The sequence below is a fragment of the Rutilus rutilus genome, assembly GCF_951802725.1.
Source record: "Rutilus rutilus genome assembly, chromosome: 17".
NCBI lineage: Eukaryota > Metazoa > Chordata > Actinopteri > Cypriniformes > Leuciscidae > Rutilus > Rutilus rutilus.
In genome coordinates, this window is record NC_140230.1 from 22,660,567 (window position 1) to 22,678,666 (window position 18,100).

Genomic DNA, 18,100 nt, shown 5'->3' on the forward strand with positions numbered 1-18,100 from the left:
ATAAAGCTTAAACAAGAGTCATGCAAGTTAACTCAAGTCTAATGCAGGGCTGTGTATGAAGGAATGTAATACTTTAAAAAATAACCACTAGGTGTCCTCACTCCTGACTGTGTTATGGCTTATAAAAGCTTGAACATGTCAGACTGTTTTGGCACATTGTTATGGCATCACTCATGTATAGCCTAGCAGACGAAAATCCTACTGTTAACAAAACTTTTATCTCTGTATCACTGAATTATAAACTATTATGGTATTCATAACAAGTTGATTGTCTTTAAAACTGCAGATTCTTTGATCTCACTTGATATCACTTGTTTTTGGTCTCATTTCAAGATTTGTCAGATTAAATAAACTGGTTTGTATAATACAGCACTTTTTTTTTCCTTTCTATTAGCTGGTTTTAAATGCATTTGTTCATGGATGTCCTGCCTGCACTCAGTATTGAGGTCAGCTGCCACTTTAAGAACTATGATAAATCAGATTGAGTCAGAGCTTTAACCCTTAAGAGACCTAGTGTAGCAGAATTGCAACATTTGTATAAAGCAATTAATTACCTAATTTTCACTAAATGTGGATAAAAACTACACGTGACGTAGCAGTAGAATAGATGACACTCAGAAATTGATAAAAGAATGCAACACTGGGCATTTTTTGAGTAGTTTCATAATTAAATTCTATATATAAAATTTTTAATGAAGTGGTATTAAAATGACCGGTAATACATTTAAAATATTTACAGTATTAAAATGATGAAATATTGACATTGACTATCCTTACTATATTATTTTTGAAATACATTTGTGTTATGAATTCAAAACTTTTATTTAGTGTTCTGAAAAATAGTAGGGAAATTTTGCAACCCTAAATGCCCAGCCCTGCAATTTTTCAAATTCAACATACCACTCTGAAATGTCCTGTGAATTCCGTGCTTGCAAAATCTGTGCATGAAATCCATTCTGCACTGCTGCACTGTCCTCTTGTTCGTTAACATTGTCAGGGTCTGAATCGGGCTCAAAAATTGTTTTGAAATTGACGCCATCCTTATTCATATTTACACTAGAGATGAACTCGCAGTTATGGAGGGGTGGGACATTTGCTAATCACAACACACTGGGCCAGCTAACCAATCACAGGACATTTTGTATTTCGGAAGGAGGGGCTTCATCGAAATCGGCGTGTTCTAGCCAAACTGGGGAGAGAGGAGCTGTGAACAATCAAGCATGAAAACATATTTTAGTACACCCCAAAAACTAAATCCAGACTTTGTAAAAGGGCATAATAGGACCCCTTTAAAGGGTAAATATAAATATAAATTCCAAGGGTTGGTTTACCCAAAAATGAAAAAATTGTCAACAGTGACTCAATCTCATGTCGTTCATCTTCGGAACACAAATTAATATTTTAATGAAATCAGAGAGATTTCTGTCCCTTTATCGACAGTCTATGCAACTACCACTTTGACGCTTCAAAAAGTTCATAAAGAGATTGTAACTAATCCATATAAATTAAGCGGTTTAATACACATTTTCTGAAGAGAAACAATCGCTTTATGTGACGAACAGATTGAATTTAGGATTTTATTCACATATAAACATTGATCAGCGAACATAAACCTAATTTTAACTGTACTTGCTTGACGTGCAAGAACAAACCTCATTGGTTCTTGAGGAAGTTCAAACATGTTGCGTAACACACAAGACGCACGTCAAGTAAGCATGCTTGAGCTTCCGTTTGCCATATCTAATGTGTGCGTTGATTAATGTTTATGTGAATAAAAGCCTAAATTCAATCTGTTCATCATATAAAGCGATCGAGTCTCTTCAGAAAATTTGGACTAAATTCATATGGATTAGTTACAATCTCTTTATAAACTTTTTGAAGCGTCAAAGTGGTAGCTGCGTAACTGTCAATGAAGGGACAGAAATCTCTCAGATTTCGATAAAATATTTTCATTTGTGTTTAAAAAATGAACAAAAGTCTTACGGGTTCGGAACAATGTGAGGGTGAGAAAATGATGACAGAATTTTCATTTTTAGGTGAACTATCATTAACCATGTCATCAAATGTTCAGCTATATGGATCTTTCTCTCCCTCTTCACCTCATCTACAGTACTTCCACCTCTTTTAGTGTGAACTCATCAGTGGGGCCTTTGGTCTGTGTTACCATGACAACCGAGTCAACAGCACCCAAGAGTGGACTAAACACTGGTCAGTTCAGGGGCACTTTGCTGGCCAAGGCTGTGGAAAAACTGTGTGTGTGTGTGTGAAGGTATGACGGCTTATGCGTGTATGTGGTACTATGAGTCACTGTTTGCCTGCGCAGGTGTGTGTGTCTCTCTGTCAGTCATCTTCCCTGTTTTTGTGACAGGACTTGTATATTTTGCAGTCTGTGGGTCAGTTGGCAGGTCCGGGGTCAGCGAGGGGCATGGTGTGCAGGACCTCGTCCAGCAGCTGCAGGGCACGGTGTAGATGAACTTCCACCCAGCATGGTGTCTGTTTGATGGTCTGTCGAGGGTAGTCAGGTCCCCAACCCTTTACAAAACTCAGACGCAGGATACACAAACGACGCAGGTCATCAACACCTATTCCAGCTGCCGCTGACAGACCTACAAAAATGTATAAGGGAGAGTATTACAGAAAGTAATCTAGTTTTTTGAAAGGCATAATTTCAAAACTAGGGCTGGACATGTCGTGATTTGATTCTAATTCACTAGCTCATGGTTCGATTCTGATTCATTCGGGAATATTACAGTTATAGTGGCCATTTTGCTGACATCTAAGGAAATTCTCTCTCAGCTATAAGTTGTTTTTTAATATTTAATAGAGGATAATAGGATAATAGAGTCTTTTTTAAGATTTATTAATAGGACTAGCTCAAAAGAGTAATTTGTTCTTGAACTGGACTACACTGGTCATGCGGTTTGAACCAGTTTATTAGAGTCAATTGCTCGTGAATCAGACTACAATGGTTGCACTGTTTGTTTTTGATTCACTAAAAAGAACCAGTTTATTAGAGTCAATTGCTCGTGAATCAGGCTACATTGGTTGCACTGTTTGTTTGTGATTTACTAAAAATAATTTGTTCAATTGAGTTATTTACTTGTGAATTAGACTACACTGGTCACTTGGTCACACTGTATGTTTTCGATTCACTAAAACTAGTTCATAGGAGTCATTTGTTTGCAAATCGGGCTAAACTTGTCATGCTGTCAGTTATTGCATGCAGCTTGTGATGATGACAACTGAATAGAAAGCTGCATTTTCTTGGCATAATTTTGCTGTACCCATGCTTTTCGTCTCATGACATTCAATTCTGAAAAAATATTATTTCTTTTGCTATGGGGCTGTAGATTCAACACACTACTGATGAAAAGCGGTTCAGGCATTTGGGGTTTTAAGAATCGTTACCGAGACTGTTCAGAACTGGAAAATCGATATTTGTGGGACCAGTGACTCACTGATGGCAGGAGCAATTCCTCCAACACTGCCAGGCCCAGGGATGTTTCCAGCTACCGCTGCAGCCTGCGCAGCTGCAGCTGCCTGTGCAGTCGCCGCTTGCTGCTGCATCTGCCTGTGACACTGACGAAGATCAAACACCTGGAGGAATAAAATGGAATAATTTCACCAGCACTTGGGACAATTGATCCAAAATATTTCAGTCCTTGTTCACACATTAATGTTTAATTTTACTGCTTAATTTAATTTATGCTTGTTTCATGGAAAAAAACTGATTTACAATGCCAAAAACATCTGTAGTATTCGTCTATAGTGCTCTGACACAAGGCTGTACCTTTCTGGATTTGATGTCTGATTGGATTTAATTGCAAAGAATAAAGCAGTGCAAAGGTGTGTTGTCATTAAAGGTGAACCTTAATGAGGGCTCCTGGGTAGATCTTGTGAACAGCATCCCCTGGTGCTCTCCCTGCCTCCCTGTCCAGGTAGTAACTTTGCACGAAGACAGCATGGTCACTAAGGCAACGCATCCACACGTCCCCCTCCCCACGGCACTCCAGCTGAACACCTTTACCAATGTGAAGCCTGTTGGGTGGATGTCAGGTGTTCATAAGTTTGCATCTTTGTCGATTCCATATATGAATGAATGTGTATATCTATTATGTTGAATGATCGCTGACCGTGCCCTCTCACTGGTATCAGTTCGGTGAACATTGCTAAGCTGACCCAGACAAAAGCGGTCCCCACCCGAAGGGTCCACATATCCATCCACCGTCACCACAGGACAGTTTGCTAGAACCTTAAACATCTCCCCGACCTGCACGTCCATCTCGAAATAAGAGATTGAGCACCAGAACTCTGGGCCTGTAGTGTACACACAATGACACACAGGCTCATTACAGTGTTCTTGTAGATGTAAGTGTGTGTGTGTGTTTGCATGCTGTACCTGGATGGTTAGAGACCGGTTGAGGGTATGAGGCTGGTGTGTGATGCTGAGACCCTGATAACAGTATAAAAATACTTTATATACAGTATAGGAAACACAATTAAGAATACAATGATGATAAGACGATAGAGAGAAGTATATACTGTATATAATAGAAGTATATCATTAAATAGCAAGCTATCATTATATATAAACATTATGATGACAGTAAAAACATTTATAATGTTACAAAAAATTCTATTTCAAATAAATGCTGTCCTTTTGAGTTTTCTATTCATCACAAAAATCCTGAAAAGAATTTATCACTGTTTCTACAAAAATATTAAACAGCACCCTGCTTACTCAACAGTAATAATTCTTGAGCAGAAAAATTCAGCATATTAGAATGATTTCTGAAGGATCATGTGACACTGAAGACTGGAGTAATGATGCTGAAAATTCAGCTTGGACATCTCAGGAATAAATTAAATTTAGTAATATATTCAAATATAAAACAGTTTTTATAAATCGTAATAATATTTCACAATATTACAGTTTTTACTGTATGTTAATCAAATAAATGCAGCCTTGGTAAACATAAGATACTTCTCTCAAAAACATCTTACCGCCTTCAGACTTTTGAACAACAGTGTATGTATTTATATATTTATATGTATAATTTATTGTATATGAGATTGTTAAATTATTTTACAGTTATCATTATTTATATTTTACAAAAACTGTTGACATGATCAGTATTTACATACAGAAGTGGCTGGTATGAGGGGGAGGGGCTTGCTGATGACTCCGCCCATTCTGCTGTGGTCCAGTTGGAGTATAAGAGGCTGTGCTGGTCCCTGTCCAGGTTGTTGCTGAGACATAATAAACAGATTTAACACGACTTGATACTGATTTCATATATGAGTCTTTCACTGATAATATCATCACACATATACAACTTCTAAAGTCTCAATGATAAAATTCAACACAGTCAATGGCGAACACAACACTGCACATGATTTCTGCATGCACTTACTGTGGTAAGAGCCCTGTGTCTGTGTGTGTTTGGCGGTGCTGTATTCATTCTGACTGATAGAGGGCTGCTGGGACGAGGGCTGGCTGTGTGTGGGTGCGTGACTGTGTGTTGGGGTGGAAGGTGGAGAGCTGGAGGTCAATGCCCGTCCCGCTGGGGAGGCGATCTGCAACAGTCCTTCAGGTCGTTCTACCTGCATGGACAACCTGGAAGCACTCGCTTTAAAAAGAGTTAGACAGAGAAAATGAGATCAATTGTGTTAATACAACAAAGAGGCCATGATTCCACTTGTTTGGTAGTCACAACTAGTAAGGTGAAACCACCAATGTGACAGCTAAAGCATGAACTGTCACACAAAACAAGAAAATTCATTTTACTATCGATTTTCAACTGTTCCAAAACCACATTTTATGTATTTTTAAATTATATACACTAGCAGTCAAAAGTTTGGAATAATTATGATTTTTTTAAATGTTTTGGAAAGAAGTCTCTTATGCCAGTGTATAAAATATTATTCATATTATACGGTAACACTTTACAATAAGGTTTCATTAGTTGACATGAACTAAGAATGTCTACAGCATTTATTAATCTCAGTTAATGTTCAAAATTTACTAGTAAATATTTAAAACAAAACTTATTTGTTAACATTAGTTAATGCACTGTGAACTAACATGAACAAACAATGAACAGCTGCAGTTTTATTAACTAATGTTAACAAAGATGAATAAATACTGTAAATGTATTGCTCATTTTTGGTTCATGACATGTTAATTAATACATTAATTAATGTTAATAAATAAGACCTTATTGTAAAGTGTTACCTACTATATTTATAGAGTCAAGCTAAAAATAGTATTTTTTTGGTCTTATGCAAATACCTTCTAAAACCAGTCAGGGTCAGGTAAACCTAAAATCACCCTCACATCCCTATTATAATCAATCTAGCAATAAATAAAATAAATTTAAATTAAGCTAAATAACTTAATAAATAAAGAAATAAAAAAGTAAAATAAACGTATTATATATGTCTCATAATGCAATATGACGATTACTGCCTTGATCAAGCTTTGCTATACTTACAGGGTGGAGAGAGGGGCAGGCTGGGGTAGAGAGTGACAGAGGAAGTGGTTCGCTGGGGCGGCTCTGGGGACATCAGTCTCAGTTGCTGTGGGCTGTAGTGATCTGTAGGATGATGGTCTTGCTGTAAGGTCATACTCGACGGACCCTCCATCTGGATGCAGTCATGTATGTGCTCTTCTTTTATCAGCCTGCCTGAGGGATGAGAACGAGTGTCAAAACATATTTGAGCTCCTTTCCATACTCCTGTTTCATTTGTCTATCTCAGTGCAAGGCGAGTCCTTGCATGTCTTGATCTGACACATTTTATGGCAGTCTCTGTCTGATTAAAGGCTGGCTGCCAGCAGCATAGCGATCAGGGCCGTCAGCGATTAGCCCAAATGATTGTTTGAGACATTCTTTCACATGTGGAGAAGAAATACAAGCGCTAATAGCCACCACCATTCAGTCAGAGCTCCGCTCACCTGTGTTTGGCAAACTGAATCCCACTGCAAGACGAGAAGAAAGAAAAAGTGACATAGAACACTGCGTTATATAATAAAATCACAAAAAATATCAACACTGAATCACGTTCAAGTATACTGCATGTTCCAGAACAAAATATTTCCCTGCTAAAAACTTTTTGTTCGTTTCATAGCAGTTTGTGTTTTTAGAAACATACGCACCGATCCCAGGGGACACCACTCGCTCATAGTGGTAAGGGTTCACGCACACGTTATCGTACTTCAGATCGAATGCATACTGACAGAACTTGACATGCTTGAGTTCATTCTTGTGGAGGTCCGGCCATCGCCACAGACGAGCGTATATGACATGAGGGAAACCCTTCCGCCCAGCCACCTGAGGAGCAATGACAACACTTGATGTCAACAGTACAGTATTATAACAGGGCTTAATTCACACTCTCACAGCTATGACTTTTTTTTACTTTTAGTGTGATATTAATAATACATTTAGAAAAATTATGTATTTTACTCAAATCATTTGTACAGGGATTTATTGCCTAATATTAAAGGTTAAAAGTTACATCGAATTGAGTTACGAACATTTAGCAAAGAGAAGGATTCTGTTCTAATATCTATTTAGTATTATTTATTATGCGCTGACTGAAAAATTCCCTGGACTGCATGCACTGGTAATCGGGGTGTCCTCAGTATCATATTCATTCTCTACCCTGTCCCGAGTCTTAACACCGTTCCAAAGAACTATTCAGTTCTCAGAGAAAAATGTATTTGATGATTTTGGCTCACGAGAAAGACATAACTAATGGCTTAGGCATAGATGAGTTTGTTACACTTTTTGCCAACTGAAATAGAAGACTGTAGCTGTAATGTGATGTAAAACACGACTGGAAAATTTGACAATCATGGTCTCTCATCTTTGTTTAACAGACCTTAATTATGAGACTTTACGTGAATATTAGGGCTCAAAAATAATGAATTGCTTTTAATCTCATGATTTATTTTTAGAATGTCAGGTTTTTAATTTGGTCAAATTTGCTTCATATTCACTACCGTTCAAAGGTTTGGGGATGGTAAGATATATTGTTTTATGTTTTTGAAAGAACTTTCTTAAGTTTGCCAAAGGCTGCATATTTATAGAATAGTACACCCCCCCCCCCCCCCCCCCCCCCCTTCAAGATGCCGTCTCACTTTGATATAAAGTATGTCACAATAGGGAAGAAAAACTATCGCAACTTCCGTTTCATGAAAACTTTTACGATTTTGAGAAATGTTGTTACTGTTCCACAGCGCATCCAATCATTACACTAAATATCAACTGGACATGAGTAAAGAACGGTCAAACTCTTATGGATGGATAGACAGGTCTGAAGTCAGGGAAGACTCTGACCTACAATCAGAACATAATCTAGTCTCTTACAGCTCATGGTTCAATCAAGGTCATTCAAAAGTTTCAGGAGCATGACATCACATAGAAAGATGTTACAAATGGACAGAAGTCAGAGAAAGAGAAGGAACAGAAGTATAGAGAAACATTCGACTCTGCTGTCAGACCATCTTCTCTAAATCATGTGTGAGTGGCAACACACTGTGACCTCATTTGCTATTGGAATGACTTACACTTCTCCACCCAGGAGACTGACCTTCCTGAGCGAGTCAAAGCAGAGACAGTCGGCGCACAGACTGAGAGAGCTGGTTCACTGCCAAACCCATTACGTTTTACAAACTCACACACAGACGGAGCACCATATTAAACTCTCAGAACCCTCTCATTTTCATAAACATAACATTTCTCCACTAACAATAACTCCACTAACCCTAATAGCTGTGCGTGACATGAAACAGAGTCCAGCACACATGCATACGGATATTACGGATGCATGCATACATTCAGAACATGTCCCACTTGAATGCATTGCACTCATGCTTCAAATACTGACACAGTCGTCTCTCTTCCACATACACAGACTACGAGACAGACAGGCTTAAGCTTGGCCATGCCCCTTTCCTGTGTTTCAGACAAAACAACCCTTCCTCACCCTCCACCCGCCTCTCTCCCCGTCTACAGCTGGGGGAAGGGAAAACTTTCTGTCTCATTCTCCACGGGCCTCTCCTCTCTCTCTAAAACCATGAGCTGACTATTTTGGGAGAAAAGATTTCTTCCATGTTGACATCACTCATACCTCGATTCTCCTTCTCTGATGGTTATAAATGCCGCAGAGGTGAAAGTCTGCCAGACTTTTGGTCTTAAACATGAAAAGTGATCACGTTACAAAATGACATACTGTTTTAACAGCCATTATTATATGATGTGACTGTTTATTTGTCAGTTAAAGTGTTTATGCATGCTTTTTGGATTAACTGGCTCTTTAAGTGAATCTTTTTCAGTTAACTATGTTCGTGAAAATTCATTATAACGTAGAGTGCAGTCACTTCTGTTGTGGAAGTTGCATGGAACCTCTAGGAAAAATGTGGTGTGTGTCTTTTCCTGTATTTTGACATGTAATTAACGCTGACATGCGGGAGCTTTATTTTATATTGTTTATGTTCAGATTTCATTTGAAGTGGAGAACTGGCCGCATACACTATTTACACTGTGTCAGTCGCATGAGGAAAAATAATTAACACTGAAAAATGATTGGACTTTTCCATAATAACAGCCTATTTATGTGTAAGATGATACCAACAGCCTGGTATACAATATATTACCCTGCTGAAAAGACCAACATTGCTTAGCATGCTAATATTTGTGTTATTTTAGTATAAATACACATATATATTGAAAGATTATGTGTATTTCAGTTAACTTTAGTCAGATGTATTTACATTGTGACTGTGCCTCAGATGCAAGATTACTATCTGTGTCTGTAAAGGTGTGAACCAAATGGCCCATACAGACGTATGGCCTGTAGAAACCGATGGGTGTGAATGACAAAGAAACAACGTTGGTCAGAGTAGATTGCAGTGTAGATCAATCTCCTGTGGGAGGTCCTAACAGTTTTCTATTGTATGTAGGCCTTTTGTCTTCATACACGAACTTTGGGTTAAGATTAATGACGACACGCTAACATTGCTGCTGAAGAACTGCTACACTACAAATCTTCAATAAATTCTTCTCCCCACACAAACTCTGGTCAAACGTACTTATTTTATGTATTAGAGAAATCGAATACATTGGCGAGCCACCCAAACGACCGCTCGGCCAAATACAGCAAAATCTAACAATATATATTATATATATATAATAGAGTATTTGTTAATAATTAATACTTTGCATTGACTTTTATTGTTAGATTATCAGGTTTAATTTAAATTTTAGTTTAAGTAATTCTGTTATGCGCTTTTGTCATTTTTATTAGTTTTTTTATATATATATCTACATAGATTTAATTTAGAAAATTCAGTTTTAGTAATTTTAGTACTTTAACTTCAGTTCAATTTCAGTTAGTTGTTCATCTAATATTTACATTTTATTTTATTTTATTTTATTTCAATTACCAAAAACTGGCTAGTATATGTTGTGTTTTGGATGCTGGTGCCTATGTTGGTATGCTTGTTTCCCCATCAGAATTCTTAAAATAGAACTTGCTTCCTTGGTCAACCAGCTTCATCAGAAGTCACTGACCAGTTGTAGTTTCACCAGATCATGCATTTGTCTGGTTGTCACACGTGTGATTAATTTGTGTTAAAAACCAATGATGTTGGCTGTTAATGCTCTGACCTGCAAACGTCCGTCCAGCGTTCTTTGTATGGTGACACACTTGCTTGGATGGACTCCATTTGTGGTGATAGCAGTGATGAGGGAGTCAAGCTCATCTCTTTTCTCTTTGAGTTTCTTTACCAGGCTTTCAATGGCACGTTTGGCGAAGCTCTCATTCTCTCCTCCCTGGCGGTGGCACATCAGGCTGTGAACGATGCTTAAACACGCATCACTGCTGCTGGGGGCATTCACAGACATTCTGCTCCCACTATTTTAGAAGAGAAATATAAATGGTATATGCATGTGGCCCGGGCACTTTACCAACACTTAAAAATGTATTATTGCATTGGATATTAAAACATAAAATTCTGAGAAAGGTTTGTTATCTAATGCAATGGTTCCCATCTGGTGAGTTGCAAACCTGGTCTGTGGACAGCAGGGAAAAAACAATGCAAATACAAATAATACAATTATTTAAATTAGGGCTGCACGATATTGAAGAAAAATGTGATATGCGATAACTCATAAAATAATGCGATATTCGATACGATAATGTTTAAAGTGTGTAAAATAAACTTTAATTATTTTTAAAATGATATAACCTACATACGTGTTTCACATTGTTTTTGTGACAAGAAAACATCTCTATACAGTAGCTTCTGAAAGTGAACAGCAGTGTTTTACTGTAGCATAAGAAGTAAGTGTTATTTTTACGTCAGTGTAAACCACGGGGTTTAGGGTTTCAGGTAGGCCTACATTAGGTTTATTTAACAACAGAAACGGGAATAATCAAATGTCAAAATAAAACATGGCTTAGTTTTCACTCTATGAATTAAATATATATAGTATACTGATTCTTAATAAAGCTACAAAAGTTATTCAGCCAAGAGCAGTGAGTGATTTTCTCTGTGTCTTTTGTTCATGACCCCAGTCATTGCAAGCCGTTGCGATATGCATATCGCGATATATACATTTGCGATATTTTGATCGTTTCAATATAATGTGCAGCCCTAGTTTAAATGTTATGCTCATTGTATCTATTTAGTAGGCTATAACTGCATGTAGGTTGATAGTCAGAATACATATAGGCTTATGAACTTTCAAAATGAAACCTTTTATTTTTGACTTCCATGGCTATGTGTCCAGTCAACCTATACTGTATTATGTCATAGTGTACTGTATTTGTGTATAAAATGCTAAATATTGTTGGCCTTATGCAGTTCACTGTTACATTAATATTTGGTACTAAAGACATTTTTGTTATTTTTGTAACTATTTTCAAACTATGTTGGGTCACCAGCCCACTTGATGTCCAATAATATTCTGAAGCAAAGCCAGTGAGTGTGGATCCACTGATCTAAGGCAATACAATTCAAACATTTCAAGTGTGGTTAAAATGTCTAAAAACGTTTGGGGCCACTGTATAGTTTTCACAGCAATAATGGAAAATCATACAATTAGAAGAATGGACCACAGGTCTCAGACCTGGGCATTTAGACTGACAGTGCTACACAGGTGATGTGGGGTTTCATTTTAAGTAGCCTAATAGGCAGTAGCACAAAAAAAAAAAACACTAACGTTTTAGTATGAAGATATATAGAAAATTCCAGTTCGATGTAACTATATTTATTAACTAATACAAATAAATGTATATCATATTCCATGATATGTGTATATCATTCTGAACTTCAGTAAGGGAAACACCGAAGAGTTACTTCCTGAATCAGACACTAGTTTGTTCGGTTTCACTCTTTCTGAGACAGTATTGTTACTACCACAGCTATTAATTACTAAATACATAAAACATAAACGGCAAGTTAATATAAAGACTACTTACATGTTATGTGTCACATGTGCTTTACCCTTCTGTGTATGTCTGCGCCAGTCTGAATCTAACTCGCTCGCGCGCATATCCAGTGCGTGAGTGAGTGAGTGTGTGTGTGAGAGAGAGAGAGAGAGAGAGAGAGAGAGAGAGAGAGAGAGAGAGGTAACTCCCCTGGCGTTACCTCTAACTAAAATCTGAATATGAAACAGACACCAAGGCCACAAGACAAAATTTGTGGTGGGGGGGTGGGAATCATTCTAGTTCCTACAGAGCGCAAGTGTAGGTGCAATAAGTAAGTAGATTAATCATGTTAACAAACAAAAACTTTAAATCTGCTTCAGATGGTTTGCTGGACTTGATGATCCCACACTAGACTGGTCAAGCTGGAGCTCAGCTGGTTTACCTGGGCTGCGTTTCTCAAAAGCATCGTGAGCTAAGTTAATCATAGAGACTCCTGGTCGGTCAGCTGACTAGGAGGCCATTAGTCTGAAGAAAGCATGCAATACTACTAGATATTTTTAAAATTTCTAAAATTTTATAAAATGTAGTCAAGTTCAATTATAGGACGGTTGACCTATAAGCTATTAATTTATTAACATTAATTTAAAAAAAAGTCAATTATTAATGTTAGATATTGATATAGGCCATGTTTCGTTTTTCATTTTGTTTTATGTTTGGAAACCACGAGATGGATTTATTTTATTAAATCGAAAGCCATATAGTTTTTTTTTTTTAACTGTAAGAAACAAAACCAAAGAGAAAAAAATCAGGTTTTATTTTTTATATTATCGTCTTGGAATATCAAAATTACTTATTTATTGTAAAATACAAATTGATGTAAATTAAATATAAATAAATAAATGTTTATACATATAAATATTACTCTAATGGTGGATAGAAAAATAGAAAACGGATAACTTTATACAAGGTATAAAATATATTATCCAGATTATATTTTAATAACTAGAAAAAAAAGTTAAAGGGATAATTGACCCAAAAATGAAAATTCTGTCATCATTTACTCAGCCTCAATTTGTTTTAAATCGATATGAGTTTCTTTCTTCTGTTTGAACACAAAAGAAGATATTTTGAAGAATATTGGTAACCAGACAGTTGATCCCCACTGACATCCATAGTAGGAAAACAAAATACCAATTTTTTTATTTTTTTATTTGATCTTCTTTTGTGTTCAACAGAACAAAGAAACTCATACAGTTTTAAAACAACATGAGGGTGAGAAAATGTTAATTTTGATGAATATTCTTTCTGGCACAGAGATTGTGGTGTCCATGTGCTGATATGTCCGGTAGAGGGCGGTAGAATATTCAGAACCAGCCGGTCCGCAACAGCGTGTGAATCACTGTACCAAACTCCGCACACCTGGCAGAAAACATCCGACTAAAGCTATTCTAACAACATAACAGCGCGTGTTTCGATGCTATCTTCAATGGTGGGAAATCAATAAACCTCGATTTTGTTTTATGATTCATATTTATATAACTTAACTTATAGCTTAAATATTAAAACGCTACATTTCTGTTTTAGACATTCAGATGTTTTCTAAGTTTAGTTTCATGCAAATCAGTTGTGCAAAACAAGCACAGACTATTTGGCGAAGTACACTTAGAATTAGGCATATGTGGGTTAAAGTTAGATGTCAACACTATTTTGACTTCTCGTTCTACTATTTTAGCGTTTGTTTTGACTGAAAGTGGAAATGGATGTGAAAATGAATCCTAGGGATCCCCAAAAGATCATTCTGGACAGCACATGCACCGTCTCTCTGCATGACCGGTGAGATTTAGTTTAGCAAAAGTCCTATTGTCGAAATGTTGTCAAGAAATACATTTGTTTACAGTTCAACTTGAGAGTCACTATACTATTATGGTGTGCTTTAATTCTCGGTCTTGTTTTGCTCCTCCTTGTAGTTTCACTAGTTTGCTGAAGCTTCAGCCAGCAGATGTGATGGACATCACCTCCGCAGTGAAACAGCAGACTGCGGCCTCGCTGAGGAACCAGCAGCTGGCTCTGGAGATGGCCAACAGACCTTCTGTGCTGGCCGCCCTGCATAATGTATCTGTCAGACGCTTTCTGTTTGATAAAATACAAAAATATCGGAGCTGGTGATCTCTGATGCTAGACTAAATCGTTTCTGTTACTCTTCCTCTCTGCAGAATATAAATAATCAACTCTGCAAAGTGAGTGCGAAGGCAAGGCTCGGCCATCCCTTGGGGAGAGGGTGCATGGTGGGATTGCGGGGGCAAATGAGAGGAGGAGGAGGAGGAGAAGGAGGAGGAGAAGGAGGAGGAGGCGGCGGCGACGACAGAAGAGGACTGGTCAAAGGATTTTACACAAGGAGAAGTGAGTGACAGCGTAAGTGAGAGAGACACACCAGCATGACATTATATCTCATGTACATGCATGTGTGTGCAGGCATGAGTAGACAGCAAGGTGTAGTCAACACTCTAGGTGTTCAGAGGGGTTGTGGCCAGCAGCAGCAGCAGCAGCAGCAGCAACAGCGTGGAGGCATAATTAATTTGACTGGAGCGATGAGAACCAGAGGAGGAGGAGCCATTAGAAGGACAGGTGAGAACAAGGACTGTGTCTGAAAGCTTAGGTAGCTGACTTGTTTCCTCGCTTCCCTCTCAGAAAGCATTTGCACACAGAGGTACCTCCCGAAAAACGGACAGGCTTCTGAGGCATCGTAAAGGTTTAATTATGTACAACAAAATTGAGAGAGATGATAATTAAGCAAATATTTAATTACTATAATAGTAATTTCTAGCTAGAAATGACATCAAAAGTGGAAAAAGTTAGTGTGAAATGTACATTTACACCTAAACTGACCCCCAACTGCAACTTGCCAGATGCCTTTTTTTTTTTTTTTGCTCAAGTGTCACGGAATATCATAGGCAGCGAAAGATACACCTATTCTGCCTTCAATAATCAAGGTATCTCAATAGACAGGATGTCACATGAGCATTGAAATCGGACATACTTTGAGCCAGTGATGTCTATCCACCTTATTTCGCTACACGAAATTAAGCTATTTTCTGTGGACGTGTGGGACTTCTGATTCATTAGCTGCTATAGGTAAGTAACTAGAAGAATAACAAAGTGCAGAAAATTGTAAAACTGTTTGCGCTACAAACTAGTGTGATTATAATGACAAAAATACATTCAAATAATATAACCAATACAAGTTTCAAATTCAACTTACAAATGACCATGCCTGCTTTTACATTGAAAATAAGGTGGATCATAATACCTGTGTCTATTAGCATTCCTATTCATCTCAATGCTTAGTACTGAATTGCAACCTGCGTGCTATCACCTTTTTGTCTTTTCTGTGTCTGTTATGTGATTAATTACTTTCATGCCGCAGGAAAATGCCTTTACTGGAATTGTTTATATCAGACTGAAATTATTATTAGGGAATTTGTTAAAGAATGAACTTCAGCAACTCTTTCCTAATGTTTGGATTCTTCAGGAAATGCAGAGCAACAGGTGCCACATCCAGGAACACCACAAGGTTTGGCAAACTTACTAGTTCTTTGGTTGTTTAGATAATGTCTGTCCAGCATAACCTCTCTGTAACTGGTTAGGCCAAGTTTCTGATCAGCTAATCAAGCGTTGTTGATGTGTACTGTAAATCTTAAGCAAATTCTTCTGATTTCCATAAAGATGTCAGAAGCAATTTCCTGCAGGTGAAAGCTGACAACATTCACTGTTCATTAATATTGCCTGCATATTTGATTGAATATATATGCCTGTAACTCCATCTGCTTTTTACATGTTCAGTGCATTCAGTTAGCGACGAACATCAGATAAACAGAAAATATTGCAGCAATTTACCTGGTTATGGAAACACTTAGGACAAATTGGCTCTGTTCCATTTCTTTTCAACTGTTGCAGATAAATTCATTTCTTGATTAATAATTTTTGCTCTGCTCAATAGCTCGAAGTACTAAAAAGCTGCCAGATGGCTGATGTTACTCTCAAAAAGACATTCTTCTTCACCTCACTGAAGTGGTGCAGTTAGATTAAGTACATGCAAATGTTTTCATTCATAACCTTCCCTCGGCTATAAACTCTCATCCTGTGTGCACAGGTGCTGTCAGTTTGACATCTATCAGAGGGCATTCAGGGTGCAGCCGGACCAGATTCAACATCCATCAGGTTCCTTCTCGGGAACTGTTGGATGAACAACTGGATGAGTACATGTCCATGTCCAAGAGCCGTCTGGACGCAGAGCTGGATGCTTATATGGCTCAGGTTGATTTGGAGGACATGGCTTGATGACCTGAGACCAAAGTTAAGCTCCACTGCTTATTTTTTTTTAGTTTAACCCTAACTAATGGAGCATGTAATCTAACTTGCAGATAGACTGTTCTGTTACAGGGTTATTTGTCCAGTAGACCTGAACTTGTACATAGTTGCTGCGTCCCTCAGAGCTCTGCTGCTTCGAAACCCCTGACTTCAAGTGTGTTACTCTAATTCAACAATCATTATATTTCCTGTAGCCCTACTGAGCAAGAAAGTATTGATAGCTTTCCAAAGACTTGTGCTGCTTTCTAGAAAATCTTGTTTCTGAGAAAATCGTTTCAATAGCACTTTATTTGGTAAACAGTTCCTTTGAATACTTGCATTGGATGGACATGAATCACCTCTCAGTTAAAACTTTGCTAGTTCATATTTTATAAGCAGTTTGTAATGAGAAACAAATTTGTTTAATCGCCGACATCCGTTTTTTCCATTTTGGTTGTAAACTGTATCAAGATTCATATGAGACAATTACTATGATAGACTTATTTGAGTTATAACTGGTCTGAAGGAGATACATGTCAGCCATCTTTTGTTTTTCACAATTGTTTTGTATCATTACAGTTTGATCACCATATGCAAAATTGTAATATTGAATAATTTGTTACAGGTGGTGATTAAAAAGAGAAAAGTTAACATGGAACTGTTTTAACCTTCACCCTGTGGTGATAGTTGGTTTTCCTGTTCTTTAATAAAAGATGTTTGGAAATTGCTGTCTTTGTCTCGGGCTTCGTTTTTCTTTGATTCATTTGTGTATTTTAATTATTATAATTGCTAGTGTACAAAATTCTCTAAAAAGGAAAATAGCAACCCTCCACTCGCATGTCCATGTTTATAACAATTTGCTTTGTGAATTTTTTTTTTTTTTGTTCTTTCGCAGCTATATGAGCCAAAGCTGATTATTTTGAAAATCCCAGACCAAGGGTAAGTCATTCATTAAAACACATCTGCTGTTATTACTGATATAAAACAATTTCAGTATTGCTTTCTCTCCAATATTCTGTAGTCCTTTCCTGCCATATGCTGTTGAGTAGTGATGGACCAATGACCATAGATTTGTTTGTGCAGTCTCCTGTTGCTGTGTAAACAAATGAGTTGGGCCCTCTTTATAAAACCATTTTTGCCAAACTGTGTCCTTTCATGCTGTCATTTCATAGATCAGTGCTTTTAAATAAGAGAACCCGGAGAAAGTTGTTTTTAGAATGCTTCAGTTGGATTATGTTTATCCTTTTCCTCATAGTGTGTGGTACTCTAGATTATAGAAGCATCAGATGACTCAACCTCTGAATCCCACTGCACT

The 18,100-nt window shown here is 37.4% G+C and overlaps 2 protein-coding genes across 5 annotated transcripts; one reads left to right on the plus strand and one right to left on the minus strand.

Moving 5' to 3' along the window:
• Positions 1–1,121: 1,121 nt before the first annotated feature.
• Positions 1,122–12,591, minus strand: smad10b (SMAD family member 10b). Its single transcript, XM_084385748.1, has 12 exons — positions 12,490–12,591; positions 10,674–10,920; positions 7,157–7,331; positions 6,956–6,979; positions 6,495–6,686; positions 5,415–5,630; positions 5,146–5,250; positions 4,400–4,453; positions 4,134–4,317; positions 3,870–4,038; positions 3,459–3,597; positions 1,122–2,606 (listed from the first exon to the last, which is right to left on the minus strand). The coding sequence occupies exons 1-12, from the start codon at positions 12,561–12,563 to the stop codon at positions 2,395–2,397; spliced, it is 1,791 nt and encodes a 596-aa protein (XP_084241874.1). The 5' UTR covers positions 12,564–12,591; the 3' UTR covers positions 1,122–2,394.
• Positions 12,592–12,594: 3 nt separating this feature from the next.
• chtopb (chromatin target of PRMT1b) lies at positions 12,595–17,513 on the plus strand. Of its 4 annotated transcripts, none has more exons than XM_084385752.1 (7): positions 12,595–12,769; positions 14,171–14,271; positions 14,406–14,550; positions 14,652–14,838; positions 14,911–15,063; positions 15,968–16,009; positions 16,589–17,513. In XM_084385752.1, exons 2-7 carry the CDS (start codon positions 14,195–14,197, stop codon positions 16,774–16,776), a joined length of 792 nt encoding a protein of 263 aa, XP_084241878.1. In that variant the 5' UTR covers positions 12,595–12,769; positions 14,171–14,194; the 3' UTR covers positions 16,777–17,513. The 4 variants fall into 4 exon arrangements, with proteins under 4 accessions (XP_084241878.1, XP_084241876.1, XP_084241877.1 ...); XM_084385750.1 differs by having other exon boundaries at positions 12,727–12,769; positions 14,406–14,556; XM_084385751.1 differs by lacking the exon at positions 12,595–12,769 and adding an exon at positions 13,805–13,927.
• Positions 17,514–18,100: the final 587 nt, after the last annotated feature.

Bases quoted from the DNA above. Each gene is read 5' to 3' on its own strand.
- smad10b (XM_084385748.1), bottom strand. From the start codon at position 12,563: ATGCGCGCGAGCGAGTTAGATTCAGACTGGCGCAGACATACACAGAAG. The intron at 10,921-12,489 runs GTAAGTAGTCTT...CTTCTAAAATAG, and splicing joins GCACATGTGACACATAACAT to TGGGAGCAGAATGTCTGTGA. The intron at 6,687-6,955 runs GTGAGCGGAGCT...CTCATCCCTCAG, and splicing joins ATTCAGTTTGCCAAACACAG to GCAGGCTGATAAAAGAAGAG.
- chtopb (XM_084385750.1), top strand. From the start codon at position 14,195: ATGGATGTGAAAATGAATCCTAGGGATCCCCAAAAGATCATTCTGGAC. The intron at 14,839-14,910 runs GTGAGTGACAGC...ATGTGTGTGCAG, and splicing joins AGGATTTTACACAAGGAGAA to GCATGAGTAGACAGCAAGGT. The intron at 15,064-15,967 runs GTGAGAACAAGG...TGGATTCTTCAG, and splicing joins AGGAGCCATTAGAAGGACAG to GAAATGCAGAGCAACAGGTG.